Raw genomic sequence first — 16,895 nt, 5'->3', positions numbered from 1 at the left:
CTATTTTGAAATTGTACCCATAATTTGAAATTGTACACAAAATAAACGATTCACCTTTGCACAAATTACATATCGTTCTCTTTTTGGTTCAATTTACAAAGGCGAGCTCTTTTTGAATCGATTCCCATATCGTCCGACGTTACAGGCTAAAAGAACCATACGAGCCCAAAGCGAAAATGCATATCCCTCTTTGCTGCTGGTCCTAATGGATATTGGGCTCCAGGCTTAAACCGTGGATTTTGAACAATAACGAGCTAAATGTAATAAATCATGGATGGATTAGTTCAGGAGACAGCATTTCTCAAGCTGGAGTAGGCCTTTAACCTGGCATTTTTATATATTGATCTGATTTGCAAAAAGCAGCCAGCTAAAAGATAACAATTATAGCCAATCTGATAACTCCTCCCACGCGATTTTCTTTGGCAAAATTTCTTGGAAAAATGACCGATTTCATCCCTCGTATTTAACAAAAATATTCGTTTCTTCCCTCACTTTTAAAACGAAACGAATTCGTTCTTGACATTTAAAAACTAAACATATTACATTCCTAAACTCAACTGAAGTGATTACAAATTTTGGGGTTAAAATTGATAGATCACTCGTTTAACTTAAATTAATATTCACGGGAAAATTAATGAATCCAAAAAAAATAAAATAAAAATTATAACATAAAAAGGAAAGATTAATCTTTCCAATACTTTCATTGTATATACTGACGAGTCTAAATACCTACCACATCATTTCAATTTAAATTTAAATACCAGACTTGTATGTATGGTATATATATATATATATATATATATATATCTTGATTCACAAGTGCATACATTAATGGTGCATGAAAAGATTTATCCAAAAAAGAAACCCTACTATTCCAAGACATAGGAACGTCTTTTTTATGTTTTATGTTTTATTTTTTTTTCATTTTTGGTTTAATGAATGTCATGTGAACGTGATAGAATTAACTGAGTGATCCATTAATTCTATCTCTAAAATTTATTATCGAGTTATTGGATGGTTTAATTCATATTGAAAGTTGGGTTCATGGATGTAATAGTTTCAATTTTTAAATATCAGAGACGAATTTATTTCATTTTAAAAGTGAAGAATGAAAATAATATTTTTGTGAAAAGTGAGGGATTAAATAAGTCATTTTCCAAAATTCTCTGTCCCCCTAATTATTTTGAAAAAGATATAGTAGGAGTTGACATCTTTTGGATACTTAGAAAGTTTAATTTGACAAGGTAAATTCCCTTTTATTTTTTATCGTGGCTGTTGATGCTGGTTTGAATGCAAGCAAGTGGATTTCACAAAACTATATATACAAAGGATTCTAATAACATGACCAGGCACTTTAACTTCGACTTATATAAAGCTTGCATTTGATAAATTTGAAATATGAAATCTGAATCTATTAATTAAATGAATAATTGATTACGTATTTTAATGATTGTCTTACACATAGAGCCCCTGCCGAAATTAGATTAAGTTTTGAGATAGCCTTTTTTTTGGTTAAAGCTAAGTTTCATCCATTGGGGAAGCTCAATTGTCTATCGGCGCGAATCTTAAATAAACCAACATATGTTTCTCTATGGTCGAAAAATGAACACGGATGAGGCAGTGGATCATTTTAGACGCCAATTGGGAACAAGCATCGACTCATCGAGTTTATGATAAAGATAGAGAAAAAAAAAAAAAGAGAAAAGAAAACAGACGGGAAGGGATTTAGGACATTTTATTATTTTACATAATTACGATCTAAATGAATTGGTGGTGACTGCGTAGTAGAACCAGTAGTAATATGGGAGATGGTACGATTGACCACCTCATAAGCCAAAACATATCCAAATAAACACGAACAAGATCTGCAGTACTAAATTCAGACAACTCAGTTTGGATTTTTATATTGAGATAATTGCACAAACCTCCCCTAAAACTTATAATAATTACAAATGATACCTACTATGTTTAAAAAATTATACCTACCTCCTCTAATCATGTAAAATGACAAAAATGGCCTTCATAAATTACTTAATTTAACATCTCCATGAAGTAAAGTAATTCATATTTGAAATCAAAGTTAACAAGCCGCTAAAAAAAAAAGAAGAGCAAGAGCAATAGATTATTTGTTGTCGAAACCACTCAAATCACTTCAATCTAGTCTTACTCGATATTGTAGTAATTTGGAAGAAATTTTCTATATTCTTACAAAAATCTATTACTTACTCAACTGGTATCAAAGGATTTTTTTTCCTTTTGTCCATGTGAAATTTTTTTTAAAAATCCAAGGGAAGAGAAATGAAATTGATGGATAGCTTTCTTACAGTATGTGTCAATGTATTAAGTTTAAAATTACAGAGGAATTTTATTTCTATTGCAAAAAATCACCTAAGAGCAGTATAGGATTATCAATGGGGATATTTTGCTTACATCAGCAAAGTGAGCCCCAAACTATTTTCTGAGGGAGGTCTATGTAATTTTAAAATCTTGAGGGTACTTCCAACAATTGTCATAAAATTTAAGGGAGATTTATGAAATTATCCCTTTTATATATTAGCTTAGTTTATTATATTCGATGAACAGAGGAAGGGAATGAATGAGAATCCTTGGATTAGCTGGACTTTTAGGTCATCCGAATGAAAACAAAATAACAAATGGGAAGACGATTCTTTTTGCTTCCCAAAATCCATCAGCAATCTCTTCATTAATAAAGAATAAAGCACTAATCCAAACACAGAAGAAGTTCAACCAATCATGCAGCGATACGTTGGCAAGAGATTAGGGACTCCGTTGTCATGGTGTGGCTTAACATATCCATCTAGATTTTAATTTGGGGGGACTCGACTAATGGGGACAGACCGGAAGATCTTCATAAACACTCAAAAGAAGCTAACAAGTAAAATTAAGTCAAGAAAAAACTGACAAATCACAACTTCACAAGAAGTAAGATGTTAATTATGCCAAGACATAGTTTTGTATGAGATTCTTGACGTAGGTAAAATCCCATTTGGTTGTGTTTAGGCTATTATCTGGGATTTCGAGGTAAGAAGATAAACATCAAATGCTTTAGTTCAAGTCTTCAACACGGCCGACAGCAGTTTGGTTTGAAAATAGAAGACATGAAAAACTTGACGGATTTGGTCAAATTTCTGAACTGTCCTTAACAATTCTTGCCAAACATGCAACCAGAGTCAGATAAAAAAAAAAAACTACATTACTTGCGTTGAACTGTAGATTTAATTTTACACTACTGTTATTTTGCTGGGTGAATATCTGGTTTTCATTTTATCAAAAATAGAAAATATATAGATGCAGAGTAAGTTGAATCACAGAAAAGGAGGATAAAACAACCTAGAATATTTTTTGATTTACCTTAAATTTTCATTCAAACCCCCTTCATTCGGCCACAACAACCGAAGAAATACTCCATCAAGCCAAGAACTCCAATACTGTATAGCGGAATAAAAATCTAGCCTGTTGGGGTGAAAATGAGCAATGCTAGTGCATGATTGCCTACCCCAAAATTCAGTTTAAGCCCACAATTGATCTAATTTACACAGAAAGTATATATATATACATATATATAATCAGAGGACACAATTTATAATTAAAGACGCAAAAGGTGCAGTAAATCTCAACATCACGAGTGATCTGATTCTTGAAAAAAAAAAAGATAAATTATATGTGAAATCATGCATCACTTGCTTGAGACAATTGAAGACAGAATCACATCTTTTGGAAAAGCCTCGCTGGAGATACTAAATTATCAGTCGTTTGATCTCTATTCCTAGGAAATTGGAAGGCAAACTTGTCAAAGACAGTTAGAAAGATTACACGCTACACCCATCTAGAAGTATTATCCAATCTGTGGGCTAATAAAATTGATCATGCTACAATCTAATTGGAGCTTGTGAAGTTTGCTTTTACCTCGAGGAAGTTGCTTTGCTTATTTAACCGGCGGGCTGGACAAGAATTATTACGTGCGGGAAACTTCTTTCTTGTTCGTTAAGAATTACTCAAGATAAGTCTCGGTCGGACCGCGTCTGGTTTGGATACCTCTCCCTCAAAAAAAGCTAAAGCAAAAAAGTTTGCAGGGTCCTCCGCTTTCCAAATTGATAATCCAATCAGCGTGACAAATCATATTGCACCAAAAAAGTTGTACTCTATCAGAGTTTCGCACCTATCTTAATTGGAAACCTCTAACTCACATGCTCCATTGCCTTAGCCAGCTCAGTGGCCACTCCTTGGCCTGTCGGTGAGGGTTCAAACCTCATCTGCAGCAAATAAAATCTAAGGGTAGTGCCATACCACTCGCTTGATTTTGTTGGGTCTGTATACCCACTAGCCCCTAATACAAGCCTCATTGGGCTCCCCCTCCCCCTAGATTAGGATAGAGTAGGTTATACAATGTATCGTTGTTGGCAAAAAAAACATACTCCATTGCCTCTATCTTGGCGATGCAATGAGCAAAAACAAACAGCATAAACTCTAATATTATCAATTTTGATCTACCCAAAAAAGGAAAATAAGAAGAAAGTCAACTCTGTAATATTATTGTGAATTTTATTTTATGACCAAGGAGTAAGGAGAGGGGGCCAAAAAAAAAAAAACACGATACGAAATCGAACAAATAAGAGGTAGGCTGATGGCAGAGCATGCCTTAATTCTATTACGAGTCTCACTCGTAATTTCAGCTGCCATGTCATGCAAGAAACTAAGATGAGAATTAGGGCCAAAAGATGAAAAAGAAATCTTGATACCTGCCTTGTTAGAAAGTTAGTCAGCCCAACAATAACTTGCCTTCTGTTACACATTGGATCAGGTGTAAAATTCATGTTACATACATTAATAATATGTTGACATCCGTTCTCTTTACGTCCTGATTAAGTTCAACTCTTAAGAAGCACACATAAATAAATGAAGTGTAAAACTCATGTCATATGCTTTAATATATTGACACGTATATATCCTAATTAAGAGAACTCTTAAGAAGGATACACGCAAATGCATAAGAACGTGTAACAAAAAACCCACCGGCTTAGACCAAATCGGATTTGTTGCTATTACTTTTATGTTGTAAGTCGGGGTTTGGCCCATTCATAAATTTTGGGGAGGCGGGGAAGTTTGAGTGACTCGTAAAATTAACAAAATTCAAATAATACGCTGTTGTCTTGCACAAAAGCAAATGTAGCAAAACTTTCTCGTATATGCCACGGAATGAAGGAATTGGATACAAATTCTCTCGTCGAGTCGGTTGAAAATAAAAAAATAAATAAAGTAAAGCTAAAAATGGACATGTGCATCCCCCATGATGTGAATCTCCAGCTTGAGGCCGCTCAACCAGTCCGGAGTCCGTAACGACGCCGTCGTGGTGGCTATCAATTCGTGCTTCTGCTACGGCACTGCAATTAGAATCTGCCAAATATTCCCCGCTCGTCCTTCTACTGAATTCCCCAATCCCAAGGGAATCCCCATATTCCACCTCTGCCCCCGAAATTTCCATCCGCATCAATTCCCCATATTCCGAACTCGTCCCTTCCCCCCCTCTGCCACAACGCCCCGCCTCCGAAACCGGAAGTGAAACCTCCTCTTCTCTTTCTGTACTACTGCTACTAGCTAAACCCCTTACCTCCACCCAACCATCCGATTCCCAAATTGCCCCTCTCCCTTCAGCCAATCTCCCAAGTCTACCCCTCACGTCGGAATCACTGATCCTACTCCCGCTGCTCGGTGTTTCTTCCTCATCTTCTTCATCGGAATCTGAATTGAACCAATCCAGCACGCAACGTGGCGACCAATAATAAGTGGGTAAATCGGAGGACGGTGAGCACATTGATAGAAACGGATGCTGTAACAGCTGATCGCAGCTCCATCTTTCACTAACGTCTCTTCGCAAGCATTTTTCCACAAAGTCGCGACACAATTCCGACAACTGAGTTGGTAACCGAGGCAACTCGTCAGAGTAACCGATTCTACAGAGCGTGTCCGCCGCTCCTTTATCTTCCCACGCGGGTTTTCCGGTCACCATCTCGATGACCGTACAGCCCAAGGACCAGACGTCGGATTCCGGCCCCTGATACTCCCCTCTAACCGCCTCCGGCGCCATCCACAGGGGAGTCCCACGCGGCGTGATGCTCGCCTTCCTACAGCGGCGGATTTCCATCGCCGATCCAAAGTCGGCCAGCTTGGCGGTGCCTGGAGCAGGACCTACCAAGACATTGTCACCCTTCACGTCGCAATGCACAATGCCTTGGGAGTGAAGATACTTCAACCCGGAGACGATGCAGAAGGTGTAATTCTTTACAATCCATTCATCGGCCCCGCCGCCACAGGGAGTATATGATCTTGCCACATCAGCTACGGTGCCACCTGGCAAGTACTCCATGTGCAGGTTCCTAAGCGGCGTCATACTGGGCGCCTCCACCGTCACGTCATCACCCAGGCACTCCACCACGTAGGGCGAAGAGAGCGAGCGGAGGATTCCAATTTCATTCTCCAGCGCCTCAATTTGGGAAGGCAAGGCAGAGTTGGTATCAACGGACTTAACAGCAAAAAGGGCACCGTTGGACTTGTTGACAGCAAGACTGACAGTCCCGAAGGAGCCTCTGCCGATGACGGCGGTTCTCATCCAGCTGTTTGGAACTTTCACTTTATCCATGTGAGCAGGGACGGACGGAAGGAAGGTGAACTGTACTTGTTGTGGTTTTGTTTTTTCTCTTTGGGGGAAGAAGGAAAGAGCACTTGTGTTTCTTGAAGAAGAAGGGGGCCCGAGTTGAAAGGGGGTATATATACTGTCCGAATTGGGGATTAGCGTATGTAAAGAATTAACGGGGTTCTAGAGGGAGGTTGGGACCTGACACGAGGTAATTGACGCGAAAGAGAGTTTGTGATACTGGGTTTTATCCTTATCCGATGCTGCTGTTTTTTTTTTTTGTCAATCGTCAACCCTACTCCTATTTCTACTCTATTCTAACCTAACTAGAGGGGAGACCCAACTGGACCTATGGGGGGACCGATGGAGAAGAACCACCACCAGACCAGATGAGTGCACCACGCACCCATCTGGATTTTTTGAAGAACCACAACTGTGGCAAATTGGTGGGAGGCAAGGTTCGAACCCTTGCCTCCCACCCCACCAAAGCCTTAAAGGCTTGGTGGTGGCCATCAGCCTAAGGCTGATGGTTTATCCGATGCTGCTGTTATTGTAGAGGATTTGATGATTTATGTAGTCGTAATTGGTTTTTGTGTGGGGGGAGGGGGAGGGGAAGGGAAACCAGTCAGTCTAGGAAACGTGGTTTGATTGCAGGATTTGGCATATTGTCTTTGTCCTTTGGGTTGGGACTTTGGGAGTTGCGTTCGGTTTAGTTTGGTACTATTACTGCTACTGCTACTTTCTGTATTTTTTTTTATAAAAAAAATAAACATATGTTTGGTGTGGTCTTTCTAAAACAAAAAGGCAGGCGATAACTGTATCGGTTGCAGCGGCTGGTAGGTTACTGCAACCTTCTTGTATTGATGACCTGGATTCCAGAAATTTATGGATATCTTAGGTGTCAATATTCTACTAATTGTAAATTTCTAATCCCACGCATCCAGCTTCAACGATTGATCATGCTCCATTATTAGGTGCCCAAGAATATTCTTCACCCGCATACTAATCCTTAATTCTTCCTCAAGTTTTGTGGTGGTAGTATTTTCGTTTGTTCTTGACTTTAATTAACCTTTGATTTACTTTCAAAGTAAACTCTACTTTTTTTTTTCTTTTTTGTAAGTCGATCGATATAAATACGCGCAATTCTACACGACGGAAACATGCAATTGGCGTGTGTGGTGCTCAAAAGCAGAATTGAAGGATCGTTATCTCAAGTGTGAATGAATGAATTTTGCGGCCGAAACTTAAAACATTTTTTCTGCATTGTTGAGTTAGAAACTGCTTATGGCTTCTTCTTTTTTTTTTTTTTTTTTTTTTGGGGCAGTTTAGGCAGCAGCTCAGCGGATCATGGGAAGTAGTAGCACGCAGTCGCTACTGTTTGTATGGATATCCGAATGCGACCCCAACACCAAAAGTACGAATCCACCACATGGGAAAGGGCAGACAGCGATCTGTTGAGGTTTCGTTGGGGTTGGGTTTGGGAACTAAGGGGGGAACCCACAGCGGGCTTACGTGGCGCAAAATGGTAGGTTCACGTCTCCGCAAAAGAGAAACGAGAGGCTGCGGAGGGGAGATGCCAAATGGATTATGGACGTCGTTCTTTGCGTTTGCGCACATATGCCGGTGCTGCAATTGAACCACCAGAACGAGACGAGACGTGCATACCCAGCCACCACAATAATCCGTAACTATTTCTTTCTCTACAATTATAGATAGCAGTATCAAACTTTTCAACACACACAGACAAGTGAAATTTCATGGCCCTGTAATAAAACCACTATACTTATTTTGCACCTCCCCCTTCTCTGTGTGCGTATATATATATATATATATATCTCCATTGCGTATCTTATTTATTTATGAGATTAGGACACGCCCCTAAAATTAAATAAAGTTCCCAAATTGTGAAACACACAGTCACGCACTAACTGGCCAACCACACAACATGACACACTACGCTACCGTAAATTGGGAGCCAGAATTTTAGGTAGAAGTTAGGATAAGGCCTGCCTGGCATGCGCTGATAATAATCCAGCTGCCAATCATCTGATTGTAAAGCATAGTATGGTATGGGCACTGCAGTTTCGATGATCTTTGGAATTGGCTAGTATTTATAGCGCTACAAGTTTATCTTCATGTTGAGACGCGAATAAATTCTGGTCTAGTGACTCGTTAGATAGAACCCAAAAAAAAAATACAGTGTGACGTGTGGAATGAAGCGTACAAGGTGGTTACCTGGTGTCACGGGTGATCAAATCCTTTATTGTTGTTTGCCTCAATCATCAATAATGTTCATCGGGGCTAATAATAAGATATCATTCCCATAATTTTATAGATTAATGTCTTATGCATTTACGGTACAACTACTATTACTACTAGATGTATGATAGTCAATTTAAATTTAAAAAATTTAATATCTAAATTTTACACATATATTATATATTTATTTATCTGTGTGTATAAGATTAACGCTTATTTTATTGCTACGTCAAAATTTTCACAGGAGGGCAAAATTTCTCATTAGCACTCCCCGCTTGTTTTTGCCTGATGAAGGGATATTTTAGCTATTCTAATTTGAAATTGTGATGAAAATAAAAAATTATGACTATGGCAATATCATCAGGCAATAGAATGTCAATGTCCAGAATTAATAACTTCTTTTTTGGGGACAATTTTATTGATTGTTGAATCTTTTTAAATTGTATGCCTTTAGTACGATGTCCCTCCGCTCCCCAACCTTGCTCATGCTGGCGGTCACATTATAGCAAAAAAGAGAAACGACATGGACTCTGTCCTCCAAACTCGTTTATGGAACACTAGTTATAAAGGAGCCCAAAATAATAATAATAATTTTTTTTTAAAAAAAAACAGAGCTATCCTTTGAATCCTGACAAGTGATAAAGACACCGGAATTGGGTTCTACACTGGATAACGAGGAACGATGCCTTGCTGTGCCGGAAAAGGTCGGCTGGCATGAAATCATGAATGCGGGCCACATATTTCAGTGCACAAAAGGGGAAAACAGAAAAGCGAAATTTGGTGAATGTCCAGAAAATAGAAATGAAGAACTGCAGAATTTGTGGTCAAATTCTATGTGGGTGGTCCAGGTCAGTTGGGATATTATATACAGCCCACAACCATGCTGACTCCTGCTTCACAAAATTTATATATATATATATATATATATAAATAAGCTTATATCTAACTCGAGAGAGTCGAGATACTTCAACAAAAGCCTTTCCCAAGCAAAATTTAAAACTGAAGTAGTAAAGTCTCAAGTCTAGCTAGAAGCGTATATACACCGCACTTGGAAACATCATCGTAGTAATAATATAATATGCTTTAAACAGCATGCAATAACCAGCTTTCGCTCCCCATGCACCTAGCTAGTTGAAGTTACTCATTACACAAGTTAGCCAACTGAAGTTTCAAGTTTTTTCTGTTTTTTTTTTTTTGGGTAAGATAAAAAGATTTCAAGTTCAAAAACAGGTCATTTTGTGATTGAATGGACTAATCTTTTTGACGCTGTTAACGAACGTAACAAAATATTCGCCCGAATGACTAACTTTTTTTTTTTTATCTAATTACTACTTATCTTTAGAAGTCACTACCTACAAAAATACCACAATTTGTGTTAGTGTTTTTGTAGAACACCAACGACACGAAATATTACAAGTGCTGCATTCCTATAGGAGGTGGTGATTCTTGTGGTGTTTTCTTGTTGACAAGAAGGGTTGACAATCTCCAACCGTATACATGCACTAAAGAAATAGCAGTATCTCAAAATGTTTTCATCAAATAAATTATTAATTCATCCGCCTATCAAAATTCACAGGGCAGCAAAGCAAGCAGTCTATCAGCAGACAATCTCATGTTAAGGTAATTAACAGCATATTTGTTTGGGTCATGACTGAAATCTGGAGTTTAGTGGGCAACTTGAGGCTTTCGTTAGGAGGGCACCAGTGTCGTGTCGCAAGAGGGCTAGACAGCACGAAGTACACAAACCATGAGATCGTCCGACATGTCTAAATCTTCGTGATCAAAGCGTCCCCCGAATATTAAGCAGAAGCAGACCACTCCCTACTCTCTAATAATCATACATTTTTGGTGTTTTATATCTATGCATTGTGTCATGATTACTCAAATTTGTTTAAAGTCGGAAGGTGGTTACATCGTGCATGTGGTCTTTTTTTTTTTTTTTTAAACACAATTTTATCTTATTAAAAGGAAACTCGACTTGTAAGTTGTCCACAAAAATAATCAAGAAGTTGTCTCGCAATCCCTTTTGCTAATGATGCAACGGTCCCTGAAGGCAGAATTTAACAAGTCTGATGAATTTAACTCGACAAAAAGGTCGAGAAATGCAAGAAGACTTGTTCCTGATAATCCGCGGGATTCATAAGAATTACAGTAACTTGTTTTCACATGGTTTCCTTAAATTATGCTTTCATCTTTATCTTTGGCTCTTCTAATTGCGACATTACTTTACCTTGCACTCAGAGTCTCTTCTTTCTCTCTGCGTTTTCTCTTGCTTCCTTTTTTTTTTTTAACCATCATATTTCTGGTCTGTTCTCTTTTTTGAGCTTGAAATTTCGTTTGGTGATATAGGCGGACACATTAATAATCCACCAAAAGGGCATCAGAAGCCCAAGTTGTCCCTGCCAAGAATATCCAAACAAATTACACCACAAGAGTGCAAGTATAAACAACGTGCGATGTGGGGAAATCATAGGCACCAAATCATGGTCATGTCAAATTCTTAGGTACAGGCACAACTTGTGAGTTGCACCAGACAGCATATCACGTCATATGTTGAACAATTCGACCCGTGATATGATACCACCACATCAACATGGATACTGCAACTTATATATCTGTTCTCATGTACACAGCCTCCAAAATGGCCGTCCTGACTAATTAATTAGGATCGGTAATCTTCTTTGAAAGACCGTAGCCTTTTTCCACTTGGTATGCCATGCCAATACAGGACATTTACGCACAAAATGTTACTAGAAGCTTGAACCAACCAACACACATACATAGGACGTTTTTCGGTATTCAACTCAATCGACAAATTCAGTAGTGTTTGCTATTTTCATAACGCGTTGAATTTTTGTGAAGTGACTCAAGATCCATCTTTATCTTGTCAGTACGCGGATAAACCCTATCCCCCATCAACACCGCCACCCCCAAAAAAGAAAAAAGAAAAAGAGGGTACTAATACAGCTTGTATTTCCACTTTTAGAAGAGATGTATGGGATAATTCACAGGACTCTTACCTGTAACAGTTGCAAGTGCAATATTAATAAATCAGACTTTATAGGCAGAAAGTAGAGCGCGTTTGGTGTAAGTTTCTTGGTTGGTCATGCTCAAAATCCAGCACCTCGATGCTTGAATTGTATTTCAGTATTGAAACGGTTGGCTGTCCGAATATTCTACAAATTAAGACATCTTACAGTGAATGAAATAAGAAAATTTTCCTTTCTGACGTGCACCGTATGGTCCCTCTGGCTGTTAATTAGCTAGCCATGAATGAAAATCGAATTGGATGTCAAAAAGTAGCATCATAGACTATCGAGAACTTCACCGGGTCAACTGCGGATCTAGATTCTAGACATCGAAGAGCCCAAAAGGCCAGAAATCAAGACAAATAGTTAAGTCTTGCACGCTTTACTTGAAAGGCCAAATTACACTTTACCCCCTTGTAGTATAGCCAATTTTCACATAATCTCTCTATAGTTTTAAAAGCTAAATATAACCCATTCATAGTTTGAAATATGCATGACACTCTAATCCGATATGATTTTATATTTTTACCATATATATATCTCTCTCTTATGGTTTAATATTTTATCATATAACTTCCTTGTGATTTTTAATATATAGACATAACCTCTTTGTAGTTAATAAATAATTTTCAACTTTACACAGAGGTATTTTTGACATTTTAGTTGGCTTTATTATGAATTGCAAATTCCGTTATTTTGATGTTTTAATTCAAACTATGAGAGGATTATGTATAACTTTTGAAATCATAGGGGGTTATGTAAAAAATACTTAACTACAGAGGGGTAAAGTGTAATTTGCCCTATTTGAAAAGGTTACGGAGGACCAAGAAGCAGAATAACTGCAATCAAATTAACGCATCCGTCGTGTTGTTTTCCCAGGAGTCAATCCCCATTAACTCCGGCTCAATTAACGTTCTATTTTTTTGCATGATTATTCGTTTCATATGTATATAGAATTCATACATAGCGCTTTTACAGTAACTTTTTAAATTCCTCTAACTACTACTACATTTTAGTCTGCTGGGCAAAATTCTAATCACAGAGTTGGTATAATTTTTACATTTTGATCACATTTCAACTTGGTTACACTGAAATATGGTTTCTAATGAATCCGGGTTTCACCTTGTGAATACCATTGTCGAAGCACCCACTTTTCCCATCTCAAACTCTCCTCCCTCATCTTCAGAAACAAAACAACGGCTTTTCTAATCCTAGCAGGCAGTTTGTTGCACGCAACAAGCGATTAATATAGAGTCTAAAACTGGGAATGATCTCCCTTGGAGGAATCAAGTTGTGCTTTTCATGTTCAACCATCACACTAAAATGTAAGAGATCATTCAGAATTGTAAATTCTAGGCTTTAGCCAGAACTTTCACGCGTGAAGAAAATGAAACATGTTTCTTAGTCGAAAGATAAACAGTTACCCTGACCATAATTGATCTCGACACTCGCCCATGATCACCAGCAAAGGCAGGGAAGAAGAAAATTGGTATAAAAGAATAATAAAAGACAAACTCAGCGTGCATGATATGATTCTTTCATCATTTTTACATGAAGCTGTACTCAATAAATTTCATGTACATATCAAAGTCATCAGTCATGTGAAGTGTGTTCTAACAGTGTCTAATATACGGAACAAAAAAATTGGATAAAAAAAAGCCTCGAAATTGGGCTCTTCCCGTCAAATCTTATCATCATCATAGATTAATTTTCTTTATTCTCTAAAGTCTAAGCAAACATTACTACCCGGTAAACAGCAGCAACCCCAGCAAGAAATAAATAATAAGAATCAGAGGATGAATTCCATTGGTCAATTTGTTAGATTATTTCTCATTCTACCATAGGGGTCCTCGTCAGTGAAATTGCTCCAACTGAATTAGCATGACACTAATATCATCAGCAGAACCTCGTGAAATGGAAAGGTCAACAAGTTTTCTACAAGCTGATAATGGCTCTGGCTTTTCTATGTCAATGCACAGAGGGCGGGCAAGGTCTACTGCCTCCTGATTACTAACCTGCCAAAATAAGGAGAAAGACTCATTTTATTTGACACAAAATGCTTTAACGAATACCAACACTATTGCGCAACGAAGAGAGTTCTCATAATGCTAAGTAACTAGTTTTACCTTGTCCCATAATCCATCAGACGCAAGGATCAAGAATTCCAACTCAGGTTTTACACTGAGGATTCTCGTCTCTGGTTCTGCGATAACCCATTGTTTAAGGTACTGATCACCAATACCTCTAGACACAGATAGCGACCCATGAATTCTCCAAACACCATGCTTACAATCCACATAGCCACCCTGCAAAATTGCACCATGACATAAGATCATTAGCCATCTGAATTTGACAATAAACTGATCAAGGTCGAGAAGTTATCAACAAATACAATAAAGCGCGAAGTTGATTGGTTACCAGAGCCTCGATTCTGTCTCTCTCATCTTCCCTTGAAGGCCGGTGATCAGAAGTAAGAGCCTCAGCAATGCCTTTTCTGCTCAGCACAGCACGACAATCACCAGCATTTGATATCACTAAATTCCCTTTCCTGATCAGTGCTGTCACCGAGCATGTTCCACCCCAAACATCTTCCTTTAGAAACTCATCATCAGTTCTCAAATAACCATTCTTAACTGCCTCCTCAATTTCAGCATCTCCACGCTTATCAATTTCATCCATAATGTTCTTTTGCAAGTTCTCTGCTGCAAACTCAGCAGCTTTTGCACCTCCATGCCCGTCAAATATCCCAAAACAAGCCTACAAATCCAATGTCATGGAATTCTTTAAGCATAGAGAACCAAATTAATCTCTCCAAATATCAACAAATACAAATTGTGAGAGTCCTAAGGTACGAACATCAGATGCTGGATATCCATCCACTAAAGTCTTAAGGTACGAAGATTATCTATCCAGAGTATATAGTTTAAAATCAAACACTTTTGTAACAAAATTTGTAATGCCATTAATTAAAGTCTACTTAACTAAGATGTAATCACGCTCCTGCTATTTCCTCATCCCATAATCCTAAAATCCCATCATTTAGGTAAACAAAATAAAGTTAAGTGGTAATAAGAAACTCAGCTAGTTTTAGCATAAAAAAAAAAAAAAAAGAAAGTCCCACGAGCAGAACCAAAAACAGTTAAAACTCGCAAAAAATTAAGTAGCAGTACCTGTTTGGAATCTCCTTGAAGATTGATTGCAGCTGAGAAACGATCCTCCATGGCTTCTCTCTTCCCCTTCTTACAATACACCACGTATCCATCCCCTTCCACTTCCACAACATCCGTATCCCGCCCCGCTGCCGCGGATGGGGTTGGCGGAACATTCCCAAAACCCATTGAAACTATAGGGATATCCAACCTCGCGGGCCTCTTCCTCTTCAAAATCGAGGGCGAAGGCGAACCGGAAGCCGAAAAATCCGAAGAATTCACAATTAGCCCGCTTGGACTCGGGTGCGGCTTCTGCAGGCGGAGTATTCGCAAAGGCGATGATGGGGAAGTTGATGATGGGTTTTTGATAGTTTCCGCCGATGGAGCAGCAGCAGAAGAGGTTTTGCAGAATAGAGAAGATGAAACCCGACCGGATGGGGAGAAAACGGGTGAGTTTGAAAGAGCAACGGTGCAAGACATATTCTTTTTGTTTTCCTTCCAACGTTCGAATCTATGATGTGGTTTTGCGGTATGGTCTGATTGGTCGTTGTTGTTTTCTGCTGTAGGCTGCTTTGGTTGTTTGACTCCTGGATAAAAAGAGGGAGAGTGAAGGAAATGGTGGTGGTATTTATATGAGAGCCTATTGTTGTGGGCTTTTCTTTTCGTGTTGTCTTTTCTTCTTTGGAGTCAAAGTAAAGTCCATGGCCCATGCCGCGTTTGAAGACAGGAAGCCTGAATTCCTGATTTTATATTCCTTGTAGTTTTGACCAAAGTGAACTGGTTCTGGCCATGATACTTCTTCATTCTAGCACAGCCCAGGCTTTTTTCTTTTTTTTTTTAATTTATTTTTTTTAGTTAAATGCATTATTAAACATTTGAAGTAGTCTTCGTCAATATTAAAAATTTGGGGCAAATCCAACTTGACAACCATAAATACTCCTACATTATATGCCACGTGGATCTTCGTTTGCAAATTGTTGGAATATCAGATATGTTTGGTGTCATGAAAGCAAAAGGGGCCCCCTCTTGATCTTTCAACAAGTGTGTAAATTGGAAAAAAACTTGTAAAAAATATGAACATCCCAGCTCCAGCAATGCCGTTTGAAAAAGAAAGAAAGAAAAAAGCTGCGGTAATGCGTGTTTGAAACCCAGTAAAAGAGTGCTCGATGCGTTGAAGAAAATGGAGGCTTGTTGGATACAAGTTCAATTCAAGAGCCGAGATTTTCAAGTCTTGCCGTGATTATTTTCTGCTTTTCTCACCGGGCAGCCAATAAGTACGAGTCGCGTCTGCAACTCAACAGTAGCAGCAGAAGCTGCTTGGGAATCTACCGTTGCCAGATGGATGGAATGCTGAAGGCTGAGGTGGTGACCGTTACACACACTGACATCATTAGAAAATGATAGCACAATCAGAGCCCCCTCTACCTACTCATCATTCTTTTTTCTTAACAGCCCCACTAACATCAAACCCTAACTCGTCCAATCTTCAAAACCGCGTTTCGTGTCCTCTTAACTTCGCCAACGACATCATTATGTGTTGATTTTTTGTTACTCGCTATTACTATTGATTTCTATATTAAGAACGTGTTTGAGTGGAATAGATGCATTGCCTGCAATTAATCCATTTGTAAGGCTGATTATCGAACCTACATAATCGAGGGATATTCTACCGTTCGTTTTCAGTATCATGCCTTCAAATTAAGTTTAATTCATTGCTGGTTTGTGAAGTAAGTGTTTTGGGCCCTTAGACTATACTATATTAATTTTAATCATTTAAAAATGAAATCACTATTTTCACTAATAAAT

At 38.4% G+C, this 16,895-nt stretch overlaps 2 protein-coding genes across 2 annotated transcripts; both read right to left on the bottom strand.

Annotated features, from left to right (window-relative positions):
• Positions 1–5,038: 5,038 nt before the first annotated feature.
• Positions 5,039–7,461, bottom strand: LOC113695888 (mitogen-activated protein kinase kinase kinase 18-like). The gene has a single exon (XM_027215081.2). It carries the CDS (start codon positions 6,656–6,658, stop codon positions 5,039–5,041), a length of 1,620 nt encoding a protein of 539 aa, XP_027070882.1. The 5' UTR covers positions 6,659–7,461.
• A 5,948-nt stretch (positions 7,462–13,409) lies between these two features.
• LOC113711339 (probable protein phosphatase 2C 25) lies at positions 13,410–15,692 on the bottom strand. Its single transcript, XM_027234505.2, has 4 exons — positions 15,111–15,692; positions 14,359–14,697; positions 14,067–14,246; positions 13,410–13,955 (listed from the first exon to the last, which is right to left on the bottom strand). The coding sequence occupies exons 1-4, from the start codon at positions 15,567–15,569 to the stop codon at positions 13,794–13,796; spliced, it is 1,140 nt and encodes a 379-aa protein (XP_027090306.1). The 5' UTR covers positions 15,570–15,692; the 3' UTR covers positions 13,410–13,793.
• Between the last annotated feature and the right edge of the window lie 1,203 nt (positions 15,693–16,895).

Source organism: Coffea arabica, chromosome 1e (assembly GCF_036785885.1).
Source record: "Coffea arabica cultivar ET-39 chromosome 1e, Coffea Arabica ET-39 HiFi, whole genome shotgun sequence".
NCBI classification, from domain to species: domain Eukaryota; kingdom Viridiplantae; phylum Streptophyta; class Magnoliopsida; order Gentianales; family Rubiaceae; genus Coffea; species Coffea arabica.
The sequence above is the reverse complement of the archived record's forward strand: the minus strand, read 5'-3'. Positions and strand labels throughout refer to the sequence as shown.

Excerpts from the sequence above, each read along its gene's own strand:
- LOC113695888 (XM_027215081.2), bottom strand. The coding sequence starts at position 6,658 with ATGGATAAAGTGAAAGTTCCAAACAGCTGGATGAGAACCGCCGTCATC.
- LOC113711339 (XM_027234505.2), bottom strand. The coding sequence starts at position 15,569 with ATGTCTTGCACCGTTGCTCTTTCAAACTCACCCGTTTTCTCCCCATCC. Across the intron at positions 14,247-14,358 it reads GAGACAGAATCGAGGCTCTG|GGTGGCTATGTGGATTGTAA; the intron begins GTAACCAATCAA and ends GCAATTTTGCAG. Across the intron at positions 13,956-14,066 it reads CTGATGGATTATGGGACAAG|GTTAGTAATCAGGAGGCAGT; the intron begins GTAAAACTAGTT and ends TTATTTTGGCAG.